Below are 12,133 nucleotides of genomic sequence, written 5' to 3'. Positions count from 1 at the left end.
AGATTAACTCACTAAACTTTATACTTATCTGCATTTTACAGAAAAATAAATAAATAATAAATCAGTAATCAGTGCATTACGTGTTCTGAGTCCAGAACAAGGAGAACTTTCCTCGGAGACAGAGGAGCTGGTGTCTGCAAGCAGTTTCTCAATTTAAACGTCTTAGAAGACTTCCTAAGAAAGCGAATACGCCTGATTATAGGAGGAAAAGGACAGAAGGAAAATACATAAAAATGTAAAAGAAAAAATATGTTATACAAAATAAAAAATGTTTAGGAAACAAAAAGAAAACTATTCTATGTTTTGTGAAACTTTATGGGCATTTGCATATTTGCTCCTACTTGTTTGGTTTCAGTCTTTGTGACCGAGCTTCTAAACTGAGCCAAGCTGAATTGTTTTTATATCATAATTTCATTTACAAACTTTTGAAAAAAGCAAATGAACAAAATCAGAGATAAAAAAAAAACCCATCTAAAATCAAAACACTGAAAAAGGCAGAAAATGTGTTTGACTGTTAACGTTCTCCTGAGTCTGAGCTGTTAAAGAGAAAAAGGCGCAGTTTTTAACTCGCGTACATAAAATGTTCTGTCAGTGAAAAGCACAAATATCTGAAATGAGCGACTTATTTAGACTCGGCAGGAACGACTCAAGGCACAGGATGAGCTCACCTCCTGTCACTCCTTTACTCTCATCAAGGTAAAAACTAAACAGCTGATCAGACACCATCGAGCTCTCCTGAGTAAAGATCAGAGTAGACCTTTAGATCCTCCACAGCTCCACAAAGACTGAGTTGGTAGTTTGAACCCCTTTAGTTCTACCTGAAGCTCCGCTGTCATTAAACCAAAAATCAAAATATTCTATCTAAAAGCCTCTAATATTTTCTGTCTTTAGTATTTTTTCATTCAGATTAAAACCTATGTAGGCCTGCAGCTGTGAAAACGTTTCGTTTTCCAAAGAAAACCCATGCAGATGAAAAACAACAAGCTGCACCTAAACTCTAAATGCGGCCCTTTGGGTGGGTTTAAGAAATTCTGGTTTGATCAAATTATTTACAACTAAATGTTGCTGAACGAGAAGCTGTCCAATCAAAGTCAACCCAACGCTTTCTGAGCTCATGAAATAGTTTTACCCTTAAATTATATATTTGCTCTGATCTTCACACCTAAAGCAAAACTATAAAAACAGCGAATGCCCCTCAGAGGAACCCAACAGGAAGAATTCCTCTGTCTTTAAGGATTAAAAGCCCAGAGGGAAGAAGTCTCTGTTTCTGCCCCAGGTCTGGTTCTGGGTGCAGCCTCCGGCCTTCAGGTCACAGGAGAAGCCAACAGGACAGCAGTGCTTTGAGTCGGAGCAGCAGACGGCCTGTTGAGGAAAACACGGTCACCAAAAACTGTTGCTGGTTTAAAAGGAGCAGAAATTGGTGAAAAAAATGGCCTTCATGGGCCATTCCCATCTGTACCGGGTCGGCCCGGGCCGGGCAGCGTAGGTTGTTTACATATCTGGGTGGCCTGGTATTTTTCCGGGCCAACCAAGGCTCATTCTCAGCCCTCTTCTCGAGGGGGTCTGCTTCAGGCCGACCAGGGCCAACACACCCACTGCTGACAGCAAATTCACACCTTCCATTAGAGCAAGCCTAACCCTAACCGGGCCAGGCTGGGGCCGACTGGGGCTACCCGGCCCGGGCCGAACCGGTACATATGGGAATGGCCCATTAGAAACTCAGGCCTCATTCAGACCTAAAGTTGATAGGTCAGATCTGGAGGCCAGAATCCTGAGTTCTAAGCCAGTCCACATGGAGGACCGTCTCTGGTCCAGTTTACCCAGCTAGGATCTCCTGATGTCTATGTTCTCTACCACATCCCAGAATGCCAAGCGTAGCATGCTACAGGAAGCCGTTTGACTCAAACCAGCTGGTGGTGTCAGTGGGGCTCAGTACAGTTCTGGCCCACTTTCTAGAGAGGCTGCTGTGTTAAGCAAACCCTAACCCACTATCCAGTCTGTTTTAGCTGGTCCCCTGTTCCAACACACCTGATGTTAATCAGTGGGTGACTAACAGGTTCCTGTGGTGCTCGGTGAGCTACTGAACAGGCAACTCAACCACTGAATCAGGTGTGGTGGAGCAGAGAAACAACTAAAACATTTCAGGATCAGGACTGCAAACCCTTTAGGTGAACATGCCTTGTGAGTCGGGCAGCAGCTCCACTCCGTGTCTGAGACCTTGCAGCAGGTTTCTTGTTTGGAGCAGTGAAACACCCCCGTGCTGTCACATGATACGTCTCCATCGTCCTCCGCCTCCCTTGGTTTGGACCGGACCACTTCACTCTGAGGGAGAGTGGTGAGGAGCAGAGAGTCAACCTTCTTCTCACATGTACTTGTCTTCATGTTGCAGCTGTATCCCTGAGGACAGCAGTGCTCATGGTCGTCGCAGCAAACCGCCTGAAAAGAAACATTTAACCAGACGTTTTCAGTAAAGCAGAACTCCACACCGGGGTATGGCTTCTGATGAGAGCGGTGTTGTTCAGACCTTCACCAGCGGGCAGCAGCCCCACTCTCCACTCGGCAGCCTGCAGCAGGTTGTCCCTGAAGCGCAGCTACTTTTGTTATCACATTTAACGTCGCTCACGTCCATCGGCTCGGTCCGAGCGCTCAGTTTGGTAAACCAGGCGATGGTGTTAGGACCTCTGGAGCAGGTGGACCGGTGGGGCTCACAGGTGTGTCCACTGGGGCAGCAGTGGTTCCCACCTTGGCAGCACACAGCCTGAAGGAGGACAAGTGGACCTGTGAGCACCCCTGTGCTTTATCGTACAGAACATGCAGGGAAGTGGACTGACCTGTGGCAGCGGGCAGCAGCCCCACTTGTGGGTTTTCTCCATGAAGCAGCAGGTTGTGTCTTTGGGGCAGCTGGTCTGAGCGTCGCACACGATTCTGTCAGACGGAGCTCGACTGGAGTCAACCCGACTGGGCTCGTTTTTCCGACCAGGGACCTTCTGAAACCACGGAAGGCCGAGGTGTCCGACTCTGTCACAGCTCTGCTTGGCCACGTTGCACCGGAAGCCTTGTGGACAGCAGTGCTGCTGATCGCTGCAGCACACAGCCTGGAACCAGCAGGATGTTATTCAGCCACCGATCAAACCAGGCGGTTTCAGCACTGTTGTAAAGTCTTAACGTAAAACATACACCTAGTTCACTAATACTGTAGTTATAAACAAACAGCATGCAGGAGCAGAGGAAGACTTCACCAAGAACAAACACCTCCAGCTGTTAGTGTCAGCAGACATTTACCCATGATGCCATGTAACTGTCACGGTTCTGACCTGAGGCAGAGGGCAGCAGGCCCACAGTCCAGACTCCCCTTTACAGCAGGTGTTGCCCCTGGGACACGTCTGCTCGTCACACGTCTCCTCCCGCTGCCTCGAGCTCAAAGCGGGCACTTTGGTCAGCCACTGGAGCCTCCGAGGGAACCCAGACGGGTCGTCGCAGGTTTTAGCTTCCAGGTTACAGACGGAGCCGTGGGGGCAGCAGTGAAGGTGGTCTTCACAGCAAACAGCCTGCAGGGGAAACAGGGTTAGTTACGACTGACTCATCTGGATTAAACTGTTGGAAAAGCACATTTCAGCGTGGCAGTTGGTTGGAGGTGGAGCTAAAGGAAGTGTTAGTGAGTGAACCACAACCTGAGCTAGAGGACAGCAGGCCCATCCTCCCCCTGCAGATTTACAGCAGGTGTTTCCATCAGCGCAGGACACCGAGTCGTTACAGGGAACAACTGGAACACAAACACAAACCTGGTTCATCTCCTCAGTGAATCTGAGACGGACGCTAGCAGCATCCAGCGGGGTTTCCTCCCACACATAAAGCGACCAGGCCACAGGACGTTGGTTAGAGTTCGACCTATATTGCTGGCGATATTTTGGGCCGATTTTCAAGGCCGATATCAAGATGTTTTTCACCTTATTTTCATGTCACAGAAGCTGAATCGGTTCTAGAAAACTGAATTAAACCAGGTGCTAAATCTGAATTTTGTGCACAATAAATCAATCAATATCAATAAAGAGCATTCACAAGCAACAGCGAGGGATGTCCCGTTCCGATATCATTATCAAAAGTAATTCGATATCGGCCCATAAACTGTGTATCGGATTATATCGGACTGCATCAAAAATCTCTGATATAAGCGGTTCGTTAAGGTTCACATCTTTGCAACCAATGGTTTAAAAAAATCTGTCATTTTTTCACAATTACTGTTATTGGCTCTTGTTCTCCGATTGAGTGATGTCACTTGATCAAGACTTTCACACATTCCACACTATGAAATAGGTAAAAGTACGTATGATTTGTGCTGATATCATATCGGATTGATATCGGTATTGGTCAATACTGAAGGCTGCGAAATCGGTGTCGGAAGTGAAAAAGTTGTATCAGGACATCCCTAGCAACAACTGTTTAAAACAGTTTTTATAAAACAAACTGGTGGTATTGAGGCCATAATTTGGTTCTTTTTAACTCATTCAGTGCCGGCCGTTTCCTGATCGCTAACGGCCTTCGCTGCCAGCGTTTCTCACCGTTTTTACTGTTTTTTTAAGAGTCACAGAACTTGCACGCTAGGATGATGTCGACGTCAAAACAACCAAAACAAAGCGGAGACTCACCTCTTCAATTCAATTCAATTCAATTCAAAAATACTTTATTAATCCCAGAGGGAAATTGATTAACCCTAACCCTAACCCTTACATCAGGAGGGTATCTGCAGGTTTAAGGGAGACAAATTTAAGACTTTTTAAGACCTTTTTTAAGGCCACTTTGACCAAATTTAAGCTATTTTTTAAAATTAAATTTAAGCTATAATTTCCGGCTATTGCCTGGAACCGGTGCTAACCACGTCGTGAACGTTGGATTAGCCATCCAGTTACCATTAATGTTGCACTTCCCCATGGCGCAAGCTCCCACTAGCATGCTCATCTAAAAATAGCCCCCTTTCACAACCAACCGAATGTGTATGGTTCCACTTATGCCAACATCGTACACAAAAAATGCTGAAATAACTAGAAATTCACGAAAATTTTATGGAAATAAAAGAATCTTGTTTATTAGGTCTTTGGTAATTTAAGACCTTTGGAAACTATTTAAGGATTATTTGTCATTTTTAAGGATTTTTAAGGCCTTAAACTTGGAAAAGCAAATTTAAGACTTTTTAAGACTTTTTAAGGACCTGCAGATACCCTGATCAGGAAGAATCCGTGTGTTTCGAGCGTTATCCGTTCTTTCATAATCCGTTGTTGAATTGTGATCGGCAGACGTTTTTCTGGTTCGCGCCTCACTTTTTTTTTACAGGAACGGCCCAAAACGATCTCCTAATACATGGATGGTCTGCTTCCTGATCACGTGACATGTGACGTACGCGGATGAGGATCGGCTTCAGGGCTGAGATGTTTGTTCTCTCAGCGCGGGGGCTCGTTCCGATGCTCAAACGGTAAAAAATGCAAATGACGAATTCAGTCGTCATTGGCAGTGAATGAGTTAATGAGGGTCCATCAGTTATCTATCTATAGTGTGGACCACAGCTGCCAAAGACATCACAAAGCAAGTGGAGTTGCTGTAAACAGGAAGACCTCTGACTGGAGCAAGTTTCAAACTACTAGTTAGTTTCTGGTGTTTAAAACAACTACTGCTCAGAAAAGTCACAATAAGGCGTTGGAAGATTATATTACCTGTCATCAGACCTCTACCTCTTTGCATCAGAGTGTATGCTTTACTTACGCTGTTTCCATCACAGTTCTTAAGTAAACTGAAACTTGTTTCACACTTTCACACACTTAGAATTGTGAACTCAGTCACAGACCTTAAGGATAAAACAGCTTTAACAATAAGTCTGAGATGAGAACAGCTGACTGTCAGTACCTTTTATTGCATTAACCACCAAGTGAGAGCTGACTGTTGACCTCTCCACTTACCTCTGCTCTGAAGCCTCACAGCAGCGAAGACCTTAGAGACGGACATGTTGTCCTGAGCGGGGACACAGGTGCTGTGCTGGAGGTCACACTGTGTGTCTGCAGGGCAGCAGTGGACATAGTCTGAACAACACACAGCCTGCAAAAAACAACAAGACAGATGTCTGTTCATTCATTCATTTACACTTACAATAAACTGTAATCTAAACCATGACACTGGCTATGGACTAGCAGGTCCCAACAAACAAAAAGGCAGCTGGACGTCATCTCTTGCTAGGTGATGCTTCACCTCTGGGGTGTTCCTGTTAATCACTTACACTGGGCAGTGGGCAGCAGCCATAGGTCCCGTTTTTCATCAGGCAACAGGTAGTTTGGTCAGGACAAGCTGACTTCCTGTCTGGACACACAACTGAGACGCAAGAACCAATAATTAATCATCTTTATTCAGAGTTTTTGTTTTCCCAGACACACATTCTCCAGTATGAGTATCAGTAAAGCAGCTCACCATCAGTGGACACAGCAGGGATCTTCTCCATCAGGGGGGTCAGGACTTCAGCAGACCTGCAGACTCCATGTTCAAGGTCACAGATCGTGTTGCTAGGGCAACAGTGGGAATGATCGCTGCAGCATGTGGCCTGCACATGATAGATATTACAAACAGACGCATCAGGGAGCATTTGTGTGGAAACTTTTATCTCTAGCTCTGGATCTCTGGCCCGTGGTTTCAGGCTAGTGCTGCTTCAGTTGAAACTGCCGCCGAGTTTCTCTGCTTTAAAAGAATCAAACGACTCCCGTCATTAGACTCTCCATTTGGTGCCTGAATTCTCACAGCTGGTAAAAAGTAATCTTCACAGTTTGCATGCTGTTCTGTTACCCAGGTAACACATATCACTACTTCAGTTAAATCTGGTTTCAAACCGCAGACTCACAGAAACATCACAGACCCAGAAAGCCTGAAGATAAAGCACAATCCGTGGAAACAACCAACATGAATGAAACGAGCAGAAGAACCAGGAATAGTGTTCAAGCGTACGTCTGGGTAAGGGCAGCAGCCGTATTCTCCGCTGGTCAGCAGGCAGCAGGTGTACGCATCTGGACAGCTGCTCTTCCCACCTGGACAAATCACTGCAACAGCTGCAGAGGTCAAAACATTGTTAGTTAAGAGTAGAGATGGTTTCTGTCCTCATATTAGGACACAACCATTAAACCAAGGACATTTGTTAACACAAGGAATCCTCACCAAGTTTATTTCCAAGTCTTTTAGCAGGAAGTTTTTCCAGCAGTGGGATCGATTGGAATGACGGAGAAACACACTTGCTGTGGACCAGATCACACGTTGTTCCCTCTGGACAACAGTGGCGTTTATCTTCACAACACACCGCCTGCAAACAGGAAATAAACAAGGATCAGAAAATAGCCGACAGGAACCAAAAGTTAAAATCAAAACACAAACACCCTGACGCCGGGGACACACCGGCCGCTGAAGCACCGCGAAGCGCTCACGAAATTCGGCCGCTGCTCGCTGCTCCTCAGTTCAGACCAGACGCTTGTTTCTCCGGTCGAGGCGTGCCTCGTAGTTTTTCTTTTAACCACTTGGTGTCCTCCATTTCCTCTCTGCCTTTTCTCTGCACCCCCCTCCCCCTTGCTGTTTGTGTGTGTGTGAACCTACGGTGTGAACCAGTTGTTAATAGCTGGCCTATGACTTTTTGCCTCTCTGTCCTGTTTGCTCCCGTTGAAAGACACCCAAAACCACACCCCCTTCACGTGGTTAAACACACACGCACACACACACACACACACACACACACACACACACACACACACACACACACAAGGGACTGTCTCAGCTGTTATTTTTGTTGAGTGTGCACGTACAGCATGCACGCCTCGTGCACGAGCCTACTATTGAAGCTGCCGTTACGCTTTTGGCCTGAGGGGGCAATCGCGAGCATAAAAATTCAAAACTCCATAAAGTCCCTTTAAAGAACGGATAACGCTAGAAACACGTGGATTCTTCCTGATGTACGGAGTGAGTCTACTCTTCCTTTTGGTAGTTTTGGCGTTTACATGATCATAGAGCACAATGTTCTGTGACTCCTCAAAAATCAGTAAAAACGCTGGCAGTGAATGAGTTCAAATCATTCTTGGTCTTTAAAACCCGCCCTCCTCCTGAAAAGGTTGTTTTGCTTTAGCATATTTTAGTGGTTTAAACTGTTTTGAGTGACTGTTTTAGGAACAAAAACAGTCACTCAACCGTCTGTTTGTAAGGAGCTGACAGGCTTTGTCCTGGAGTCTGTTCCAATCTGGGCTTTCTGAATAAATGAGAAGAACCATCAGAGACCGGAGGACGTATTTCATCTCCTCTGTGATGTTCATCTTTTCCAGTTTCAGACCCACAGCAAGAGTCTGCCCAACAGAACACACAGCCATGTTCTTCATGGAGAGACTGGGATTTTAGGAGAAAAGATGTTAAGTTTGGTAAACCTTTGGTAGTGGACAGCAGCCCCAGGAGCTGTCAGGGAGCTGGCAGCATGTGGTGTCATCTGGACACTCTGACTCGTGGTCTGGACACAAGACGGCCTTGACGCTGCCTCCACGCTGATCCATCCCACAGCCAACAGGAACACAGAGAAACAACCAGAGAATAATTGTATGAGCCGGCTGAACATTCAGCTGCTGTTCTTGTAAACGTACGTAACAAGTCCTGAAAACTCCTGATGACATCAAAGGAAAAAGAGCAGCAACACCAAGTTTTTACACTAGCTGCTATTACACGGGACTTGTGTTTTGCTGCATTTTAAAGCGAAGTCATGCACACAGAATCATACTGAAACACAATCTAAATCTATCAAAAATGATCAGAAAACGCCCTTAATCTGCACAAAATGCATCGCATGACTTCATCTGCAGGGTTAACAAGTGTCAGCAGACTCAAAGAACGTTCACAATCACGCCAAGACGTTTCAGCTAGGGATGCACTATATATCGGCATCAATATCGGTATCGGCCAACGTCAGTCATTTTCAAACATATCAGTATCGGTCCAATAATTAAAACTGAACCAAAGTTAACAACCGATATTTTTTCCATCTTATTTGCTTCTCTGTTTCAGGGGGCGAGGGGGGTGATGTGTATTTGTTTAGTCATGTGACAGTGATTGTAATTATCTCAGAAGAATAAATGTGTGTGGTGCGTGTAAATAATAACGTAAATTCAGCTTTAATCAGTTTCAATCTATACAAAATCTGCTGATTTTAGAAGTATTAATGTCAGTATATCGATATAGGCAAATATCGGTTATCGGCCGTAACAGTGATATTAATATCGGTAACGGCCCAAAAATTTCATATCGGTACATCACTAGTTTCAGCTGATGTTTTCCGGCATAAGTGTGTGTGTGTGTGTGTGTTCAGTCAGTAAACTCTGAACTTTGGTTTAAAAACACACCAAGACAGCGTTAGAGCTAACAGTGTTTACAGGTCAGACTCTCTCTAAATCAGAATCTTTGTTGTTTGAGCCAGCGCCCAGACACAAACGAAATCCCAGTTTCAGAACAACCCGTCCAAGATTTGACATAAAAAAACACAACAGAACCAGGCTGAACTGTGGGCGTGCCAATATTCACGCCGCTCCCATTTTTGCAGATGACAAAAGGTGACAGGAGGATATCGGGAATGGGGGAGATAACCTCAGGCTCACCTCGGACCTTATTAACAAAAAATAAAACTACAAGGTCCAAAGGGACAAAAAGACACAGGTAGAAGTATGACATAACCTGTGTTACCTGAGGGACAGGTGGACTCTGCTTGGTTGGGAGTCGCCTCACCCAGGGGAGGGATACAGTTTTATTCACACATTTCTGATGGATCAGATCACACAGCGTCCCTTCATAGCAGCAGTGGAGATGATCAGAACAACACTCTGCCTGCATGTGGATGCAACAAGGATAAAATACATTTAATAAACCAAACGGGACAAATGGCAGGGTAAAAACAAGTCAGATGAAGGTCATGGTCCCTCTCATCTGTACAAATGTCTGTACTGTTCATCAAAAAGTTTAACAAAAATCTCAAAACTTCAGAATACAACATTTACATGCTACATTAGTAGGATACAAGTCAGCAGCTCACATGTGGCAGAGGACAGCAGCCGTATCCTCCTGAGTTGTTCTTGCAGCACGTCTCTTTGTCCTCACACGTCCCTCCATCAGGACAGACCAATGCCGAGCTCAGGCCCAGCAGAACTACAGCCAGGAACCCCATCCGCAGAGTCTGAACACAACCAGCTAAAGTCAAACTAGATGTGCTGAAATGTGCTCTGAAAACATACCAGCGTGTGTTATCATGCTGTTCTGTTCGACACCTCAGTGTGCTCAGCAGCTCTGTAAATATTACTACAGATAAAGTGGATTTTTGCTTCAAACAAACCACGACCTTAAATACAGGATGTGGGTTTCAGACCTTAACAACTAAAAGAGACCAAGAGTAGGGTTTCCCCAATATGTAAGAACGTATGAAAATACTTCAGCTGTACGTTATTAACTTCGTGGCAAGTTCACTGGCTATAATAAGGTATTTTGCTGCTCAGCAGTAGCCTGGCAAGCCAGACTAAATAAATATATTATTTAACTATTATTTAACAAACTTTGCAAAGAATTTGGTCTAGTTCACTAGGCTAGTTCAGCAAGGACGGGTGACGCAACATCCCACTTGAGGAAATCTAATTTATGTGCTTTTGTTTAAATAAGGTTTACAGGAAACTCAGTTATATTAACTCGTAAAAGCAAGAAAAGCAGGTGCTGCCCTCTGCTTCAGCTGCACCTATCAATGTTTAAGAGTTGTTGACAGTTTTACTGTACAGAAGCACATTTTATAACCCGATTTTGTGTTTTTGTTACCATTTCAGCTAGATTGTGAAAGGAAGGAGAGAGGCTGTTATCAACGACCACTGTGCAGCATTCTCCTCTCACAACCTGTAAAAAAAAACACAAAACTAATTAGATGACTTAATTCTGTCATAGATAGCCGCTTTCATAGATAAGCCGTTTAAGAATGATCCGCTGAAGGACGAGACCAGGAGCAGACGCTAGCTAGCGTTAGCTTCTAGAATTCAAACAAACTGATTAACTTAGCAGGCTTGGTGGCTAAAAGCTAAGCTAGCTCCAATGAATAACCGTTCTGCAATGAAAATGGACTCTGGTTGTAACATAGTTGGTGAAAAATTAAATAGAAAATAATTAAATGTTTCTTACTGCATCCCCCGAGACCCCAAGTACAACAAAAACACCGATTAAACTATAAAATTAGAGTCACATGACACACTGGCACGTGATCTGGGCACGTGGTATGATTCAGATGGTGGAGTACACCACAGCCACCAAGAGAGGGCGTCAGTTCAAACTACTTAGTTCCGGTTATTCTTATTCTTATTCTTATTCTTATTCTTCTTCTTATTATTATTATTGTTGTTGTTGTTGTTGTTGTTGTTGTTTTTATTATTTCTTTATTGAATTCAAAGAAAAAAAAGGTAAAAGAACAGATCAGAATAAAATCAATATGCATAAAATTCTATCCAAAATCCATGAATGAAAAGGAGCAGACAGAAGAATACATCTTATGAAGCTTTGCCCCTTTTTACAAAATAAAAACATAAACAGCTTCATTATTAACAAAGAATTTTCAATAAAAACAACAGTTGTACTTAGAATGTAAATAAAACACAGGACCACATAATGAATAAATGTGAAGGAGGTAGCGCACGGATAGAGCATGCAAGCTCCACGCAGAGGAGCCCCAGGACCGGACGCGAACACAAGACCTTCTCGCTGCGAGGCAACAGCCCTTAACCACTGCGCCACTGTTTTTCAACACCTCAGGTCGTTTTAAATTATAACTGCTTTCCCTTCTTATGAACAATGACTACATTTATGGGCAAGATATTTTTGCAAGCTTTATACATTATATGCAATATTTTAAACTCCACCAAATCATAAAATTTAAGCACTTTATATTGTATAAATAATGGATTAGAGTGATCATTGTAACAATTATTCTTGATGAGTCTTACTGCTCTTTTTTGTAAAACAAACAGTGGTAACTACTACTAATAATCAAACGTGGTGTTTTAAAATCCCATTTTACAGAACGTAGAAGATAAATTGCTGAAAGAAATGTATTTTTGCAAACTCT

The 12,133-nt window shown here is 44.0% G+C and overlaps 1 protein-coding gene across 2 annotated transcripts; it reads right to left on the bottom strand.

Annotated features, from left to right (window-relative positions):
• Positions 1 to 1,012: 1,012 nt before the first annotated feature.
• grnb (granulin b) lies at positions 1,013 to 11,292 on the bottom strand. Of its 2 annotated transcripts, none has more exons than XM_015962181.3 (16): positions 11,197 to 11,292; positions 10,843 to 10,917; positions 10,076 to 10,216; positions 9,730 to 9,870; positions 8,430 to 8,543; positions 7,186 to 7,327; positions 6,979 to 7,079; positions 6,451 to 6,580; positions 6,263 to 6,354; positions 5,949 to 6,084; positions 3,672 to 3,763; positions 3,315 to 3,548; positions 2,832 to 3,095; positions 2,525 to 2,758; positions 2,179 to 2,436; positions 1,013 to 1,362 (listed from the first exon to the last, which is right to left on the bottom strand). In XM_015962181.3, exons 2-16 carry the CDS (start codon positions 10,843 to 10,845, stop codon positions 1,237 to 1,239), a joined length of 2,208 nt encoding a protein of 735 aa, XP_015817667.1. In that variant the 5' UTR covers positions 10,846 to 10,917; positions 11,197 to 11,292; the 3' UTR covers positions 1,013 to 1,236. The 2 variants fall into 2 exon arrangements, with proteins under 2 accessions (XP_015817667.1, XP_015817668.1); XM_015962182.3 differs by having other exon boundaries at positions 2,179 to 2,322.
• Between the last annotated feature and the right edge of the window lie 841 nt (positions 11,293 to 12,133).

The sequence above is a fragment of the Nothobranchius furzeri genome, chromosome 16, assembly GCF_043380555.1.
Source record: "Nothobranchius furzeri strain GRZ-AD chromosome 16, NfurGRZ-RIMD1, whole genome shotgun sequence".
NCBI lineage: Eukaryota > Metazoa > Chordata > Actinopteri > Cyprinodontiformes > Nothobranchiidae > Nothobranchius > Nothobranchius furzeri.
This window is presented reverse-complemented; position numbering and strand designations above follow the sequence as displayed.